Source organism: Elephas maximus, chromosome 12, assembly GCF_024166365.1.
Source record: "Elephas maximus indicus isolate mEleMax1 chromosome 12, mEleMax1 primary haplotype, whole genome shotgun sequence".
Lineage (NCBI taxonomy): Eukaryota > Metazoa > Chordata > Mammalia > Proboscidea > Elephantidae > Elephas > Elephas maximus.
Genome location: NC_064830.1, coordinates 76,249,074 through 76,269,417, shown reverse-complemented (window position 1 = coordinate 76,269,417; position 20,344 = coordinate 76,249,074). Strand labels below are relative to the sequence as shown.

Genomic DNA, 20,344 nt, shown 5'->3' with positions numbered 1-20,344 from the left:
TGTTTCATTCTGTTGTACACAGGATCAGACTCATGTTATACATGAGTCAGAGCCAACTCAATGGCACCTAACAACAACAACTGTATCTCACAGTGGTTAGAGGTATATGTTTGGAGTAAAACCTAAGTGTTGACACCCAGGTCCTCCATGTAAGAACAGCTGGCTGTTCTAGGGCAACATAACCTCTCTGAGCCCCAGTGTCTTCAATTGCAAAAGTGGGGACTGACTTATTAATTTATTCAACTTATCCTACTATGTCCAGATTGAGCAATAATTACCTACTCTAAAGGGATTTTAGAAAAAGTTAGATAGGATAAAGTTAACAAAAGTGCCTGATTAAAAATAGTAACAACAATAACAAGGGTTGAGACTTTGGAGTTCAATGCTGGAATCAGATAAAATGACCCTAAGACTGACCTGTCAAACAACAACAACAACAAAGTAAAATACCTAGGAGTTCAGTAACAACACGTATGTTAAGACTTTATGTTAGGGCACAGAAGGCTTGTAAAAACGCTGACAGATCAAGTTCACGAAGAGGAAGATCCAGGGTCATAAAGAAATCAAGTCTCTACAAGTTAACTAATAAATTTAACACCATCCTAATAAAAATACTGAAAGACCAAACAATAGTTTAGTTCAGCTAGTAAAGAATAATCTGCCTTGAGCATCGTGCTCTTTTAAGATCTATTCCATATGGGATCCAACTGACAATAGCAACTTGAAAGATTAGGTAGGAACCTTACGGGGCAGTGAGTTTATGTTAATGGGGGAGGAACAACTCAGAAAAGGTGAGAATGGGTGCACAACTTGAAGAATATAATCCGTCACTGAAATGGACATGTAGAAACTGTTGAATTGATATGTTTTGCTGTGTATAGTCTCAATAACACCAACAAAATAAATAAAACAAAAAATATATATACTCACAGGTTTTTATGGGGAAGGAGGCAGGGGGAATGGATTTGAAAGATCATGTGGCAAAAAGATCAGTGGGTTGGGTGGGTGTGGCAATGAAATAAGAATGGCCAGAAGAACTCGGATAAAGAAGAGATCGGGGAAACTAGTGCTACAGGTATAAAGAACAGACTATTATAAAGCCTCAAAAATTAATGCAGAATGGGCTTGGTTATAAGAGCAGACAGACCAGAGGATCCAAACGTCCACAAATAGACTCAAAGACACAAGAGAATTTGATTTATGGTCTCAAATCATTGGTGAAAAGGTGGTCCGTTCAATAGCTGGTTTGGGGACCACTGGGTAGCCACCTGGAAAAAAATAATGTTGGATCCATGCCTCATACTGTACCCCAAGACATATTCCAGCTAGATAAAAAACTTAAACTCACTATTGGATCAACACCTACAGGCAGTCCTGCAGTTACAAATGAGATCCACTCCTGTGTTGAGTGTTTAAGTAGACTCTGCAGCCAAGCTGGAACAGGCGCAAGCAGTTCTTATTTCGCCTTACTTTAGTGCAAGAAAAGGCCCTAACCCTAACGAGCCTTCTCAATGATTTAAAAACTGCACGTGCAGCAAGGAAGGGTGACTGTGATGAATTTGTTGCAAGTAGGGGTTGGTTTGGAGCCCTGGTGGCACAGTGGTTAAATGATCAGCTGCTAACCAAAAAGTCAGTTCAAATCCACTAGCTGCTCCTTGGAAATCCTATGGGGCAGTTCTACTCTGTCCTACGGGGTCACTATGAGTTGGAATCAACTAGACGGCAAGCGTTCAATGGTTTCAAAGTGAGGGCAAATTTATGTAACATTAAAGGGCAAGTACGGGTTGTCCAGTGAGTCAGGCATTCGTAATCTGGGGACAGCCTGTATTTTTCTTCAAGAATGGCAGAGAATGAAGACCAACTTCAGTGGTATTTCTGGCATTCCTGAAACTGTGGATCCAGGAGAGTGTGACTGTGGAGGTCATCGTTACATATCATTACCGTAACGGTGTCAGTAATACCAGCTTGTTACTATCTGAATGTTTATTTGTTTTCAAGTATAAGAAAACATCCTAGTAGTAACCTGAGTGAAAACTGCTTTATATGTTGAAATTCTGTTCACTGATATATAAAACCATATTTATTCTTGTAAGAATAAAATGCTACAATTTATTAATGACTGTGAAACCTATTAATCTCATGTATTACTAACTGAAAAGCTGGCCATTCCGATCCGTCCGGCAGTGCCATGAAAGGAAGGCCTGGCGATCTACTTCTCCGTAACATTACAGCCATTGCATTGAGTTTATTTTAATGGTGGTGGAATGATTTGGAAAAGGATAGAAAGAATGCTGCACAATCCAAAGAATACAATTAACGTAACTGAATTGTGTATGTAGAAATTGTTGCTAGCAAATGTTTTGCATGTATATTTTCGTCTCAATAAAAAAAAAAAAACCCCAGAATGCAAAAAAAAAAAAAAAGACAAAAACGGATTACAGCCACTGAAAACCCTATGGAATCCAGCTTTTCCAGAGTCATGAAGGCCGAATGAACCCCCGAAACTATTGCCCTAAGATAATCTTTAAAACTAAAACCAAAAATATCCTGAGAAGCCAGTGCAACTTGACCAAGGCAAAGTCAAAGAAGCTTCACAGACACAACCAAACTCCCATTGGGATCGAGTTACTGGGCTGAGGGCTGGGGACCACGGTTTTGGGGGACATCTAGCTCAATTGGCATAACACAGTTTATAAGGAAAACGTTCTACATCCTACTTTGGTGAGTAGCTTCTGGGGTCTTAAAAGCTTGTGAGTGCCCATCTAAGATACGTCTCCTGGTCACACTGCATATGGAGCAAGGAAGAATGATGAAAACCAAAGACACAAGGAAAAAGATTAGTCCAAAGGACTAATGGAGGAACACAAGCACCACAGCCTCCACCAGACTGAGTCCAGCACAACTAGATGGTGCCCAGTTACCACCACCGACTGCTCTGACAGGGATCACAAAAAAGGATCTTAAACAGAGCTACAGAAAAATGTAGAACAGAATTCTAACTCACAAAAAAAAGACCAGACTTAGTGATCTGACAGAGATTTGAGAAACTCTTTGAGAATATGGCCCCCAGATACCGTTTTAACTCAGTACTGAAGTCAGTCCTGAGGTTCACCCTTCAGCCAAAGATTAGACAGGCCCACAAAACAATAATATACATGTAGCTTAACCATGTATACAAGATTAAATGGGCACACCAGCCCAGGAGCAAGGATGAGAAAGCAGGAGGGAACAGTAAAGCTGGACAAATGGAAATGGGGAACCCAAGGTCGAGAAGGGGAGAGTGCTGATACATCACGGGGTTGGCAACTAATGTCACAATGCAGTATGTGTATTAACTGTTTAACGAGAAACTAGTTTGCTCTGTAAACCTTCACCTAAAGTACAAAAAAAAAACTTACTGATGATCCTGAAAAAAAAAAATCTTCCCACAGTCTCAAGGACTTCTAGATCAACTGGCATAACATAGTTCATAAAACAAATGTTCTACGTAGTACTTTGGTAAGTAACATCTGGGGTCTCAAAAGCTTGTGAGCAACCATCAAAAATACACCTATTAGTCCCATCATGTTCAGAGCAAAGGAGAATGAAGAAAACCTAAGACACTAGGAAAATATGAATCCAAAGGACTAATGGACCATATGAACCACATCCTCCACCAACCTGCGCCCAGAAGAGCTAGATGGTGCCCAGCTACCAACACTAACCACTCTGACAGGGATTTCAACGGAGGGTCCTGGACAGAGTGGGAGAAAAATGTAGAACAAAATGCAAACTCACAAAAAAGACCAGACGTACTGGTCTGATAGAGACTGGACGAACCCCAAAATGATGGCCCTTGTACACACTGCTAACTCAGAACTGAAACCACTCCCGAAGTCCACCTTTCAGCCAAAGATTAGACAGGTCTATAAAACAAACAATAACACACGTGAGGAACCTGCTTCTTAGTTCGAGTATAGGAGACCTAAAGGGCAACACCTTCCCAAAGGCAAAAACGAGAAGGCAAGAAGGGACAGGAAACCTGGACAAATGGACATGGGGGACCTGGGGTTTAAAGGGAAAGGCAGAGAGTGCTGACACATTGTGGAGATTGCAACCAATGTCACAAAACAATTTGTGTATAAATTTTTGAATGAGAAAAAAAAAAATTCCCTGAAGTCTTCTTAAAACAGAACAACAGTTTATCTTAACTAGTAAAAAATGTCTGCCTTGAGCATTATGCTCTTTTAAGATCTATATGGAATCGAGTTAACAACAGCTACTCAAAAGGTTAGGTAGGAACCTTAAGGGGCAGTGAGTTTATGTTAACGCGGAGGAACAACTCAGAAGAAGAGAGGGAGAACAGTTGCAAAACTAGAAGAATGTAATTGATGTCACTAAAATGTACATGTAGAAACTTGAACTGGTATTATGTTTTTGCTATGTATATTTTTGACAACAATAAATTTTAAAAAAGAAGAGAAAACCATATGGAACACAGTTCTACTCTGAAACGTGGGGTTGTCATGAGTCAGGTTCGACTTGATGGCAAAGGATTCAGTTTTTTGGTTTTTATAGTTATTAAGAACTTGAAAATAGCTACACAGAGGAATAATTTTCAGTAAACATGAATAGTTAAAAGAAGATATTAGTTATATAACCAAGAACATATCCTTTTTGAGCCAATAAATGCTTTTAAAATCTACATAACAATATATAGAAAAACTATAGATTAAATCAATTTTAATCTTATAGAACTTTTTAGTTTCTTAGCATTCATATATTGAACAAAATAAGCTTTGAGAAATGTATTTAATTTTTAGTTACTTACTTTCCATTAAGCTGAGTCTTTCCAAACTCCTCCCTTGCTCATCAACCTGCTCGACTGAAGGTGAGTCTATTTAGTGTTACAAATACCCAATGTAAGAGCCATAAGAGCAATCACACAGCTGGTGGTGCTGAAAAATTACTGTTCTTGCAGTAGATTGCCAAATATTCCAAGTACAACTATCAAAATTTTATAATAAAATTGTAGTAATTGAAAATTCTTTTATGAAACTTCTGTACTCCAGACGTCCACTCATTCTCATTCCATCATGGTGATGTAAGCCCCTACCCTCATCTGATTTTAACACTCAATCAACTACTCAGCATTTGGCCAAAATGTGAATTAAATGCATCTTTAGAAAGAAAAAAAAGGAATTAAGAAAGGAAGGAATAAGAAAAAGAAGGAAAAGAAAACATGATACTAGAAGAAAAACTTGTTTCAAAAACCTCTGAGTGGAGAAAGCCCTTCTAACTATGACTGAAGCCTTTTAGAATCCACAAAAGAAAATGGATATATTTGTCTACATAGAAATAAAGTAACTTCTGCACAGTAAAACACATGACAGGCAAAGCTGGAAGATAAATCATAAACCGAGAAAATGTTTTCAACTCAAATCACAAACACATAAAGATTCTCCAGAACTCAGTGAAACAAAACCCCAATCGCCCAGTTTTAAAATAGGAAAAGATAAACGGAGTTCACAGAAAAGAAACTAAAACAGATCTTAAATATATAAACAGAGCTCAGGGCCACTCTCAATTCAGAAATGCACCTATTTCTCACCTATTAGACTGCCAGAGATCCAAAGTTTGAAATTAATGTGTTAATGGGGCTACATGAAAACAAGGACTCACATACATAGCTAATGGGAACATAAACTGGTACAAACATACAGAGAGCTATTCAGCTTTAATTATCAACATCGCATATGCACATATCCTTTGACTCAGCAATCTCACTTCTGGGAGTTTATTCTACAGACATACACCTGAGCTAGGGTATGACACTCATTAAAGCAAAGTTAATCATTGCAAAAGAATGGAAAGAACAGAAAATCCATCAACTAAAAACCAAAACCAAACCCACTGCCATCAAGTTGATTCCGACTCATGGCAACTCCATGTATTACATAGTAGAACTTCTCCATAGGGTTTTCTTGGCTGTAATCTTTACAGAAAAAGATTGCCCAGCCTTTTTTGTGGCATGAGGACTAATGTGTGTAACTGGTGTCCCAGAAGGAAAGGAGAGAATAGGGCAGAAAAAATACTTGAAGAAATAATGATCAAAGTTAAATCTGGTGAAAGACAAACACACTCAAGAAGGAAGCTCGGCAAATCCCTATCAAGATAAATACAAATACCACATCTGACAAATCATAATGGAACTGCAGAAAACCAAAACTAAAGAGAAAATGTTTAGAGCAGCCATTACATACAGGAGAATGACTAGTCAAATGAGCACTAACCTCTGATCAGAAACAAGAAGACCAGTAGACAATGGAACCACATCATTAAAGTGCTGAAAGAAAGAATAACTGTCAATCCAGAATTCTACATCCAGTGAAAATATTTTTTAAAAATAAAGGCAATGGATCATCTAATAACAAAAGCACAAACAGTAAATAAATGGGACCTCATAAAAATTAAAAACTTTTGTTCACCAAAAAAAGAGAAAAGACAAGCTACCAACAGGAAGAATATTTTTGGAAACCATATATCCAACAAGAATTTAATAAACAAAATACATATAAAACTTCAACAGTTTAGCAACAAAAAAGGCAACCCAATCATAAAATGGGCAAAGGACTTGAACAGGCATTTCACCAAAGACGACATCCAAATAGCCACCAAATACATGAAAAGATGCTCAATGTCATTAGCCATCAGAGAGATGCAAATCAAAACCACAGTGAGATAGCATTTCACTCCCAGTAGGATGACTAAGATTAAAAAATTTTTTTAAAAACCCAGAATACAACAAATGTTGGTGAGAATGTGGGGAAATTGGAATGTTTATCAACTGCTGGTAGAAATACCAAACGGTACAGCCTTTGTGGAAAACAGTGTGGCAGGTCCTCAAAAAACTAAAAACAGAACTACCGTAAAAGCCAAACCGTTGCCATCGAGTTGATTCCAACTCATAGCAACCCTGTAAGACAGAGAAGAACTGCCCCACAGAGTTTCCAAGGAGCGTCTGGTGGATCCAAAGTGCCGACCTTTTGGTTAGCAGCCGTAACACTTAACCACTTCGCCACTACCATATGACCCAGCAATTCCACTCCTAGGTATATACCCAAAAGACTTCAAAACAGACTCAAAAAGGGACTTGTACACCAGTGTTCACTGCAGCACTTTCACTATAGCTAAAAGGTGGAAATAACCTAAATGTCCATCAACAGATGAATGGGTAAACGATATGTGGTACATATATACAATGGGAATACTACTTAGCCAGTAGGAGAAACGAAGTCTTGGTACATGCTAAAGTATGGTTGGAACTTGAAGCCATTATGCTGAGCGAAATAAGCCAATCACAAAAGGACAAATATTGTATGCTCTCACTTATATAAGAAGACAAGAAAAGGCAAATGTACAGAGACCAAAGTTTATTAGTGGTTACCAGGGGCAGTAGAGAAGGGGAAAAGGAGTTAACAGTGATGGAAAAAATCACATTGATTAAGAGTAGGCCTGTACAGCATATGATTGTAATTACTCTAAGCTGTACACCTATAAAAAGTTGAACTGGCACAAAAAAAAAAAAAGCATAAAGACAAAGAAATCTTCAGATTAAAAAAAACTAAGAATTAATTGCCAGCAGACCTGCACAAGAAACACTAAAGGAAGTTCTTCAAGCTGAAGGGAAATGATACCAGATGGACATCTGGGCCATCAGGAAGGGAAAGTACCAGAAACGGTAAATATGTGGACAAATACAGAAGGCTATCATTTTACCCTCTTAATTTCATTAAAACGCACACAACTTCTTAAAGCAAAAAATACATTGTGGAGTTCACAGCATTTGTACACACACTGACAACCAGAGCACAGGATGGAGATGGTAAACGAAAACATAAGGTTGAAAGGCTGTTATGGTTTGCAAGAAATGAAACAACACTAAACACTAAGTAGACTGAAAATTTGAGGATGTACCGTAGATTCTCGTTATTGGCAGTAGTTTTCTAAAACATTGCCTGGAATACTGAATTAGAAAGTACTGAACCATTCATTGGTGTTAGGGGAAATACTGGCTAGGTCCCTGTGAGCCTGTGGTCACAACCTTTTCATCTAGCGATCAATACATAACTCTGTTTTATGTGAGCTTCTGTTTTAAGAAGCCTTATCTAGTATCTACTGCTGATTCATTAACACTGAACTCACGGCCTGCAGCACTTTAACTCAGGCCTGAATGAAGTTTCTCGAACACGCACATTTTCTCCATAAAGCACACCACAGCCTTCTTGTGCTTAAGAACACCAGGATAGCACTTCAGTACTAAGCCTGGGGGCCATTTTGAGCAGAAATCACCAACAAAATGCACAAAAGCGAGAAACCCATGGCACTAAATAAACTGCAAAAAGGACACTTGTTTACAGACGGAGAGCTGAGACAAGAAGAAGGCAGAGTGTTGCTGTGTTTGACTTCAGCTGGGAAAGTTCGTCAAGCAACTGTTTTTCACAGCTCTGTGCATGTTGTGAATGACAGCGAAAGCACTGGAGTACTGACCTGGGGGTTACGCATGCATTTTAGCAAGTAGGGGAAGTCACATGCACAGAATTCACAAAGAGTGAGGATTGACCATAAACTGTAATCCCTAAAGCGACCACTAGAAAAATAATACAAGGAACTTCAGGGACAATGAAAATGTTCCGCGTATCTCGACGCAAGTATGGGAAACATGAACGTATGCACTTGTCAAAACTCACGGAACTGGACACATAAGATCTGTGCCTTTCGCTGTACACAATTCATATATAAATAAAACATTACCTATGATTTTTTTTAAGTGCCTGGCTCAGAGTAATTATTCAATAAATGTTAGCTATCAATATGACTTTGCTAAACCACAGAACATCAGTTTAAGAAATACTGTTCCTTGAACATGCTTCTTTCCTTCCTGCCTCAGGGGCTTAGCACGTGCGCTTCCTTCTGTCTGGAATGCTCTCACCACCTACTTTTCCCCAGGATAATGCCTATTCATCCCCCCTCTGGCCTCAGCCTAACTAGCATTTACTCTGGGAAGCCTTGCTTGACATTCTCCTACTAACAGCCAAGCTATTACATGCCCCATAGCACCCTGGACTTCTAGCACTTACTTGCCTATTGTTCATTTCCCCACATAAGCTTCATAAGGACACTGGTTTGTCTGCTCGCTGCTGGATTCTCTATACTCAACATAGGTACCTAGTCACGGGGCAAAGAGGAGAGACAAAATGCTCCAAAACTGCCCTGAGATAACCTTTAAAACAAACCAAAAATATTCCCTGAAGTTTTCTTAAAACCAAACAATAGTTTAGCTTACCTAGTAAAGAATGTTGACCCTGAGCATCGTGCTTTTTAAGATCTACCTATATGGGATCAAACTGACAAAAACAACTTGAAAGTTTAGACAGGAACTGTAGGGGGGCAGTGAGTTTATCTTACTGGGGGAAGAAAAGCTCAGAAAAGGAGGGTGAGAATGGGTACACAACTCAAAGAATGTAATCAATGTCACTGAATTGTACAAGTAGAAACTGTTGAATTGGTGTATGTTTTCCTGTGTATACTCTCAGCAACAATAACATAATAAAACCAGTTTTCTCCTTCCCAACGCACCGTTTTGCTCTCTCCAAGTCATCATTGGCTTGCTCCAGCTCTCTGATATATTTCTGCAACTGGTCTTTAATTGCTTTTGTCTGTGCAAGGTCATCCTCCAAGGCTGAGATCTGCCGGTAGCCTTCAGAATGTTGCATTTCAAACTTCTCCTAAAAGACAAAAGCAACACTGAGTGAATGATTTCAGACTCTGAGGAGCTGTGTTTCTCTCTTCCCCATCATCTCCTTACTCAAGGTTAATCCTGGAGCTTATACCCTCCTGCTGTTGTGGACATTCGTCAGTTTTAGCCACTGAGCGTCCGTGGCTCCCACCCACACACATACTCCACCAGCACCCTCATTTCTTTAGGGGATTTCTCTCTCCCTCACTGGTGAGTCTTTATGGGGCTACTCCTCCAACACACATGCTGAGGAGCCCCCAGACTTCCTCTCTTGGCCGCCTGCCACAGCCAGGAAGCAAGCCTAAGGTTAGTCAACAGAACCTTCTCTCCTCAGACTCAGAATCTCTAGTGAGTGGCAGGCGAAGATGAAGGGATAACAGGTGGCAGTCATTCAAAGCAGTCTCATCCTGACCACCTGTTCCAACTACGTGTCCTGCACGCTTCTGGCCTCTCTCCCAGCACCTTCTTTCATGCCCATTCCAAACCCTGGTCTCCACAGCCTCTGGGTAACTCAGGAAGCACCCAACAATCTTCATTAGATCATTTTGCTTATGTATCCAGAGTCAGTTTCTGTCACTTGCAGCAAGAATCCAGCCAAGGAAAGCCACATATGTCTCTCTAGGCCTCATCAGTGACGGCAGTAATGATGGACTGCACACGATTATCACTGAGTTACAAAGACTTTGGTTGCTTGTACCTCACGTGCTCAGTTTGACAGCTGCTGTTTTTGATTCAGGATAGTCCCTCACAACACAGGGGATTTATAAGGAACTTTTTGACCTCTGGGTTATTTAAAAAAAAAAAAAAAAAACGGGGGAAGAAACTTATTACCGAAGGAAACTTAGCGTAATTTGAATAGTACTTTCCAAAGGCCAGGAATAATCCCTATGGCTTCTCAACAATTTGTGGTTGCCCAACTGTTGCAGCTAACATTTACCGAATGCTTACTCTGTGCCTGCCTCCGAGCTAAATTCCACTACATCTGTAATCTCATTTAATTCCTCTTCAGAGATGTGGAAACTAGGCTAGGTTGCTCAGTGAGTCCAAAGTGAACTGCTAGCAAATGACTCAACTAAGATCAAACCCCAGCCACCTGAGCCCGCGCTCTTAAAGCAATTATGCTAACCTGTTCCAAAACCATTCCCATTCAGGCCACATAGGTATTGGAAATACAGTCTCTCGATTCTGCTCCTGCTCTTCTTTCAAATTACTTTGCTTCATCAAACACCTTTCCTAGAGTCTACAAATGCAAAAGAAAACTCACTTCCCACAGGAAAGGCTGAGGGTATAATTTGAAAGTTAAAAAAAAAAAAAAAGGCAACCTCTTCTTTCCTGCACCATGTAAACAAAGCTGTTGCTACAAACAGTCTGGATGCACTGGGGTGATGTCATGGTGGCTAGGCCAGAGAGGCGTGGTGACAGCCATCGTGAAAGAGCATTCAAGAACAAGTGGATTACTGACATGGTGAGTACAGGAGGCCATCCCACACCCCCAGGCTGCTGGGTCCCTGCTGGCACTTAGTCTCCTGGCTGTGAGCAGAGCATCTCCACTAGGGAAAGCAGGGGCCGACCAGCCAGGCCGGCTGCACAGCAAACTCCCAGGTGTGGCTGTCATCACCTCGCACCCTTGATTTGGGGGCATCTCCAAATAAAACAGAGTACAGGCTCCTAGACCATCAACCTAAATTTAAATGCAGGTTCCAAGAGGATGCAGTTAACGGGCTTCTTGGCCTGCACATGGACTCAAATGATCCCCTTTCAACTTGGGGACATGAAAAGCTGTTGCTGAAATGTTGTGCTTTCATTTGGGGCTAATTATACTAAGCTGTCAGCTGACGGAAGCATCAATAGATGCTCTGTTTGATTCCTTACAAGCTTTCTTATTCAACTGGTGATGAATAGGCCAGTTGTCATGAAGTCTATTTCAGCTGAACACATTCCTCTTAGGTGACTGACAAATATGTGCTGGTGGCAGTATACTCTTCGTTCCAAGATATTTCTTCCCCCCTGCTCTTTGCTCTGGGCTGCACACATCTGTCATATGGCTGTAATGGAGGTCTTCTTTAGGGTTCAAGCTTGAAGCAGTTAATTACTTAGTAATTGCCTGACACTTATTCAGCATCTATTAAGGGCGTCCTATCCACTCCAAGCTGTCATTCACACCACTAACCTTCCTTCCACACAGCTTTCCATCACTGAGTCCTCTCAATATGGGACCTAGGATTCCTCATGGCCCATAAAATGCAGGGTCAAATTCTAGTGCCTGCAGGGGTCAGGCTGACAAGGTGAGTGAAGCCAGCCAGGTCTTAGGATAAGTACAGCAAGGGGCTGTCAGCAGCCACAATGTCAGGGAGGTGAAGGAGGGTGGGGCCAGTGGGGGCTGTGGCAAACGAAAGGACATGTGCTCTAAGCAATCACTATGCAACATAGCGTTGCTGAGGAAGACTGCCGTCTGGTGGGGCCAGCTCTTCCAATTCTCAAGGGAAGTCAGAAATGCAGATTTTTACAGGAAACCTCATGACTTTTAAATGTTGATACTAAATATTAATTAAAAAAAAAACCTAAAGGTGTAAATTTTACTATCAAAAGAAAAAACTAACCAGTGCACTAAGGACAGGTAGGCTGAAGTAAGTAGGAAAAAAAAAAATTTCACTTTACTTACTTAGGCTGAAGTATTTAAGGGGATTATACAGATGTCTGGAAACCCTGGAGGCATAGTGGTTAAGTGCTACAGCTGCTAACCAAGAGGCAGGCAGTTCAAATTCACCAGGCACTCCTCGGAAACTCTGTGGGGCAATTCTACTCTGTCCTATAGGGTTCCTATGAGTCAGAATCGACTCGACGGGAGTGGGTTTGGTTTTTGGTTTTATACAGATGTCTCAACAGCAGCTAACAGCAACACACACATTTATTTTGAAATGCATCCAGAAAGAATGATGGATTGAAGGATGGATAGACATATAAAAAAAATATAAGTACAGTAATGATGAAGCCGAGGGGTGGATATACAGGCATTCACGGTAAAACTCTACTGTGTGTTTGAAAACTCTCATAATAAAATGTGGAAAAGAAAATCTACTACAGACCAGGCAAATAAGGTCTACGGGCCAGAATGACCTGCGGATGGTCAGTTTGTGAATGCTGGTCTACAGCATCAGGTCTGAAAGCCACTGTTTGGCTTTCCAGGTTTTTCTTTGCCCCTCTCCACCTCCCAATCCTCAATTCTTCTGCTGGTCCCACGTCTTCCCGTGCATTAGTGAAACCCGGCTCCCAAGGTCCACTGAGCACTCTTTCCTGTCCATGTCTGAGACCGGTCCAAATTAATTCTTCAATCTCATGCACCGAACTGCTGCTCCCCCCTCACATACACCCCCCTCACTTTCACACACCAGCTCCAGTCCCCTCCATCTCCTCCATGAAGCCTTCCCCAAGCCAGGCAGCTCGCTCTCTCTGAAGGACTCAGGTTAGGACTATGTAATTTAGCCCCATTTCCTATTATGTTGTTTTAGGTCTGTCTTCCCACGGCTCCTGTAGCATTTCTGCCACACCCAGCCCCAGGGACACACTGTAGGGCCCTGGCTCTTTCCCCCAGCTGCACATCAAAAGTCACCCGGGAGCTTTGTTTGAAAAATAAAAAAGAGACATTCGGACTGTGCCAGGGCCCCACCCAGACTTCCTGAGAATCAGAATGGGGGAGGGGAGACTCAGACACATCTGATGGTCCTGAAGCTGGCCAGGTGCTCCTAGCAGGAGCAAGGCTGAGAGCCATGTTCTCTAGTGTGCAGTGTTGCTCAGTGATCAGCTGCTAAACCTTAGAGAGCGTACAAAAGGCCCAGGCTTTACCTTCAGAGCAGTGGTTCTCCAGATAACTTGACAATGTCTGGAAGCATTTCTGGTTGCCAGAACTGGGATATGGGGTGCTATTGGCATCTAGTGGGTAGAAGCTAGGGATGCTATCAAACATCTTATAATGCACAAAATGGCCCCCTAAGTGACGAATGCACCAACCACAAATGTGAATAAATGTTGAGAAACCGGCTCTAGACCAGCACTGTCTGACGGCACTTCCTGCAATAATGGAAATGTTTTTTTCTATAGCCCCTGTCCCATGATGATACCCACTAGCCACATGTGGCTACTGAGCACCTAAAACATGGCTACTGCAACTGAGGAACAAAACTTTTAATTTAATTTTAATTAAATTTCAGTTTAAAAAGCCACACGTGACTAGGGGCAACCATACAAGGCAGAGTAACTCTGGACATTACAACTATCAACAATTCTAGTGACATTCCATACTCTGAAAATGCTTGCCTTCCACTTGTCTTGTGGAACTGTCACAGACAAACCAAGGCTGCAGGGACACGTGCGTGACTTCCTTCTCATGAGCCCAGCTCCCACCTCCACCCATCACCCTGCAGGTGGGAGTGAGCCCAGCAGCATAATGCCTTCCTCTGCAGAGCTCTGTCCAACCCCACAGTGCACGTCCACGACGGAAGCCTGTCTCCGACTGAGTCCACTGCCTTCTGTCCCCTCACCTTGATAGTTTCTAGCTCCATGCGGAGGCGGTTATTTTCTGACAGGAGGTCCCTGTTTCTGGTTTCGATTTGTTGCAGCTGTGTCTCCAATTCAGCTTCATACTCTCTGCTTCCCTCTTGGAATTCTCGCAGTTCTTCTTGAGTATTCTCTGCCCTACAGCAGAATTCCCAAACATAAAATCATTTACTGAGCGCTTAGGTGTGCTGGGTAACGTGCCTCTAATGTGAATCATCTCTTCATTCAACTACCAGGCTGAAGCTATCATCGCCATTTTACAGATGAGAAGATGAGGCTTAGGCAAGACGACTGACTTGTCTAAAGGTCACACAAGCAGTAGGAAGAAGAGTTGGGACCTAACCCCAGTTTTGCCTGACTCCAAAGCCATTTCTTAGCTGATTCACTATTCATTTATTCATTCAACATATACTTTTTGAGCCCAATATGTACTAAACACACTTTGGATTTTGCATCCTCTGCAGATTTATTTATTAGTAAAAAACCAGTTGCCGTTGATTCCAACTTATGGCAACCCAATGTGTGTTAGAGTAAAACTGTGCTCTATAGGGTTTTCAATGGCTGATTTTCCAAAAGCAGATTGCCAGGACTTTCTTTCAAGGTACCTCTGGGTGGACTTGGACCTCCAATCTTTTTGGCTAGCAGCCAAGTGCATAATCATTTGCACCATCCCAGAACTCCCTATTTATAATTAAATCTCCAGAAATAATCTAAATGTTCACTTATTATATCACGAGAATCTGCCACCCCATCCCAAGCCTTTGTTTCTAGTTTTTTTTTTAAGTAGAATGTAACCAATGTCATTGAAATGTACATGTAGAAATTGTTGAATGGATTATGTTCTTCTAAAAAAAGGGAATACAACTCAGCCATGAAAAAACCAAAACAAATGAAGTCCAGATACATACTAAAACATGGATGAATCTCAAAGACATTACGCTGAGTGGAATAAGTCAATCACAAAGGGACAAATACTACATGACCTCGCTTAAATGAAATGACAAGAAAAGTATACAGAAACCATTTTTAGTTTGTCGATCCTTAAAATCCAAGGGTCATTTTTTGAGCCAGTCCCTGCTAACAACCCCTCCCCACACCAGAGATGACCTTCGTCCTGACTTTGGAGACAATCATCTCCTCAGTTTGTTTTTTTTCCTTCTTCAGTTTTACTAAGTCTGTGCACATCCCTGAACAACATGGTTGAGTTTTGCTTATTTTGCGATTTTTTTTTTATTTACTTTAGATGAAGGTTTACAAACAAACTAGATTCTCATTAAACAGTTGGTACACACAATGTTTCATGATATTGGTTAACGATCCCACAACATGTCAACATTCTCCCTTCTCAATCCTGGGTTCCCTGTTACCAGCTTTCCTGTCCCCTCCTGCCTTCTAGTCCTTGTCCCTGGGCTGGTGTGCCCCTTTAGTCTCGTTTTATTTTATGGGCTTGTCCAATCTTTGGCTAAAGGGTGAACCTCAGAAGTGACTTCATTACTGAGCTAAAGGGGTGTCTGGGGGCCATACTCTCGGGGTTTCTCCAGTCTCTGTCAGGCCAGTAAGTCTGGTCTTTTTTGTGAGTTAGAATTTTCTCCAGCTCTGTCCAGGACCCTCTATTGTGATCCCGACCAAAGCAGTCAGTGGTGGTAGCCGGGCACTAACTAGCTATACTGGACTCAGTCTGGTGGAGGTTGTGGTAGTTGCAGTCTATTGATCCTTTGTCACTTTGGAATTTAGATCAATGCAATCATATTCTATATATTCTTCTCATATCTGGTTTCTTTCACTCGACATTGTTTTCTGAGATCCGGCCATGCTACTCAATTCATTTTATTGCTGTACAGAATTCAACTGTATAAATATACCACAATATTCATCTAGACTATTGACAGACCACCCCAACTTACCTTTCTTTTCAAGATAAAAATAACCTGATTTTTTCCCCCGAAAATAAATAATAATTCAAGGGTCATTTTTTAAAAAATACTAATTATCTGTAAGTCAGACTAAATATAAAGCAATTAGAAGGACTGGCATAAGACCTTCCTGTAGAGATTACAGAGTCCATGAGAGATCAAAGGAAACAACGCTGAATACACAAACCCACTACTCCCAGGTATGCGCACCGACACACCAGCTGCAGTTGTTCCGTTCCAGCACCATTTGTCTTGCTAGGCACAGGGAGAAGTTCTTTCCCCGTACACTAAGGACTGACCAGATATGGAATCTGGGAACTGACAAAACCCTACCGGAAAATAAGATGGGAGGCAGCATAGCACCATGGCTAGGAGCACAGGCTTTGGAGTTCAAATTCCAGCTCTGCCACTTTCCGGCTTTGTGACCTTGGGCATGGTTTCCTCATCTCTATAAAATGGGGTGATAACAGTTTCTTCATGGGAGGTTGTGAGATTAACTGAGACCGTATGTTAAGCCCTGCACAGTGCCCAGGTTAACAGCTGCTGCTATCATTACAGGAAGAAAAGGCAGAGTGAACTTTGGAGAACTGACCTCTGCTTGTAGGTCATAGCCAGATCTTTCCAGTAGTTAGCTTCTTCCTCCTCAGAGCTGAAAGTCTTCTTTCCGGAGTCCTCCATTGTGAAACAGGGAAGAGATCTACTGTTCCTGTGGCATGGTGTCTAGGAGAAGAGATTTTAAAATTATTACCCAAAAAACCTGTTGCTGTCGAGCCAATTCCAAATCATAGTGACCCTAGAGGACAGTGTAGAACTACCCTATAGAGTTTCCAAGGCTGTAAACTTTCTGGTAACAGACTGCTACATCTTTCTCCAGCAGAGCGGCTGGTGGGTTCAAACTGCCGACCTTTCAGTTAGCAGCTGAGCGCTTAACTACTATGCTACATAGTTGATCTTTAATGGAAAAAAAAAAAATCCCCAAATTTTATGCTAGATTAAATGATAAAACATTGCCAAAAAGCTAAAACCAAACCCAAACAAAACACAGCCCACCACCTGTTACAACCCATGGATCAATATCAAAGCTTCTGTACACACCGCTCCACAAATGCTTATTGAGCAACTACCATAAAGCCCAGGGATCCAAGTAAGATATCTCCAAGGTTCTTCCTCCCTGCAAGTGAGCTCTCAGACTGGTGGGGGAGATATGAATAACAGTGCGAATTATTATAAAACTACATGGTGAGTGCAGCGACAGGAATACGCAGAGGAGGCTGACATACAGTAAACTGCACATATTTAGAACGTACAACTTGACGAGGTTTAGCATATGTACACACCTGAGAAACCATGACAACAATGAAAGTAAACATTTCCATCACCTCATGGGGTACCAAGCAGTCCTGAACTCAACCTATGTGAGTCCCTGCATGGTACAAATGGTTAAGCACTGGACTACTAACCGAAAGCTTTGCTGTTCGAACTCACCTAGAGGTGCTTCAAAAGAAAAGCCAGGTGGCCTGCTTCTGAAAGGTCGCAGCCTTGAAAACCCTATGGAGTGCGATTTGACTCTGTACACATGGGGTGGCCAAGAGTCAGAATTGGCTCAACAGCAATAGGTTGGTTTTTGGTTTTCTGAGCTCAACCTAAAAGTCAAGGAAGATTTCCTAGATGAGAGGGATGCCTGAGCTGCAGCCTAATGAATGTGAAGGCTCAGGCAGGTGAAAGGTGGGGAAAGAGAATGCTAGGCAGAGGGAGAAAGGACAGCAGTCAGGCTTGTAGGGGGAGCCTGGCATGCCTGGGTTTAAAGTTGAGGAGGGGAGGGGAAAGAGACAAGGCTGACCAGGTTAAAACAGAGGGGCTAAATCAACGAAGGCCTGTCTGACACACTGAGGAACTATGCAGCAATGGGGAGCCATTGGAAAATTTTGAGGAGCGTGACACGCTGGGCTCTGCTGCCGTAGTTCACCCTGGAAGCCCTGGCTGGGCAGGGGAGGGACAAGGCTTAAGGCTTTTGCAGTAATCCAATGAAGGAAGGAAAAGTGGCCTGAATTAGCAAGTGGGAATGAGGATGGACGCAGGAGAAATGGATTCCAAGAGTATTTAGGAGACAAAACTACCAGGATTTGGTGACATATTACATTTCGGGGCAGAAGGACAAAAAAGAAGCAAGGGCATCTCCTGGGTTTGTAGTTTAGGTCACTGGGTGCCACCACCATCCCCATCACCAGGGCTGAAGAATACCAGAAGGAAGCCAACGAGGGGAAGATAATGAACCCAGTTTTGGACATTTTTAGTGTGACATGCCGATGGCACTTCCAGATGCAATATTTGATCTGAAACTCCCGGGTGAAGTCCTGTCTAGCAATACAAATTTGGGAGTCCTAAGTTTAGTGATGGAACATTTGAGAATCAAAAGAAAACTAATTTAAGGAACTGTGAGGAATGGCAATATTTGAAAGGTGGGCAGAGAAAGACAGCAATGAAAGGAGCAAAGAAGAAAGAGAGTGAGAGAGATGAGAACCAGGAAGAGTAAACTCCTCTGGGAGCTTCCAGGAGACAGATGCAACTGATAAACTGGTAAGATAAGGACTGGAAAATATCCATGAGACTTGGGGAAATGTCGGTCACTGGTGATCTGAGAAAAGCCCTGGTGGCACATGGTTAAGAGCTTGGCTGCTAACTGAAAGCTTGGCAGTTTCAACCCACCAGCTGCTCCAAGGGAGAAAGATGTGGCAGTCTGCTTCTGTAAAGATGACAGCCTTGGAAATCCTACGGGGCAGTTCTATCCTGTTCTGTAGGGTTGGTATGAGTGAGAAATGACTCCATGGCAATGGGTTTGGGTTTTGGTTTGGTGATCTGAACAAGCATCTTTTCAAAAGCGGAGGGGAGAAATAACCTGGGTGGAGGTGTAACTGGGAAGTGAGGAAGAAGAAGTAGATAGAATTTTGGAGAACTCAGTGTGAGAAGAGAAGGGACAGATCAGGCAGTAGCCAGAGGGTAGGTTGTAAGGGCCTTGGGCTGCTGTGGCCTTTGAGATGTTGCAGAGCAGAGGTTAGGGAAGCAAATTTCTATTAACAGCTGGGCTAATGGTTTGTAGACTCCCTGCAGATAGATACTATCTGGATGTAATAACTCATTTTCTGAGTTTTCTTTTTTTGAGGCTCTGCGCCTGTCAAAAGGTCATTATACCCATTGTTATCAAGTCGATTCTGACTCATAGGACCCAAATGAGACATCGCCAGGGTCCTTCCCTCTCCTCAAAGGAGCCTGCAGTCTGTGCATACCCATGAGGACTAAAAAATGACCATAACACATCACTTCGCAAGATGTAACCAACAGTTTTTAAGAAGTTGTATTTTTGGTTAAAAATGCAAACTAGGACAAAAACATTAGTGTCAACACAGACACAATCACCCACTTCCGGATCACTGATAGAGAGTTGCCTTGAGCGGGAAGCCACTCAAGGCAACTAACAACCAGCACCACCTACTAAGCTCAGTACTTGGTAGCGCAACATTTGTTAGTACCTGTATTCACATTTTCTCTCCTAATTTTTCTCCCTTCCCTAATTCTGAGAAAATATGCCATTTCACCATCCACTTGTCCATTCTGGGGAACAGTTTCACTGAAAGTTTTATCAAAGCAGAGACGCTTTCTAGCTGTTGATTTGTTGATTTTTCTTGTCTAGCATTCATTCTTCTATCTTCTGTAATAGCACCCCAATACTCCCTTAGGGGACCCCACCCTACTCGTATTCCCTGGGGTTCAAATGGACCTGGCACCATCCCCTAGATCTGGGAGCTGTTTTAAGACTATAAGAGCTAATCAATTCTCTTTCCTGGTTACACCAGTTAAAGTTGGATTTCTTCCACAAGAAAATCCTAATACGGAGTGAATGATCTTGTTCGGTGAAAGTAAAGGGCAGAGTACCTAGAGTGTCAACAGTAGTAATGAACACAGTGAGGGGCAGGGGGACACCTAGGCCTAGTACCCCCTGATCAAGCCATAAGCTCTAATGAGTCACCAGACCCATTTCTATAGTGTCAGGACCCCAGGGCCCATGCAACTGTTAACAAGCACTGTGTGGCCATTAAGACAT

General features: G+C 42.0%; 1 protein-coding gene across 1 annotated transcript in view; it reads right to left on the bottom strand.

Moving 5' to 3' along the window:
- The window catches only part of NDE1 (nudE neurodevelopment protein 1), a 39,531-nt gene that overhangs the window by 13,144 nt on the left and 6,043 nt on the right, over positions 1 to 20,344 (bottom strand). Inside the window, exons 2-4 of the mRNA XM_049904152.1 lie at positions 16,838 to 16,965; positions 14,317 to 14,470; positions 9,619 to 9,767 (exon numbers count right to left, since the gene is read on the bottom strand). Coding sequence (XP_049760109.1) covers positions 9,619 to 9,767; positions 14,317 to 14,470; positions 16,838 to 16,923 — 389 coding nt within the window. The 5' untranslated portion in view covers positions 16,924 to 16,965. The remainder of the gene's footprint in view (positions 1 to 9,618; positions 9,768 to 14,316; positions 14,471 to 16,837; positions 16,966 to 20,344) is intronic.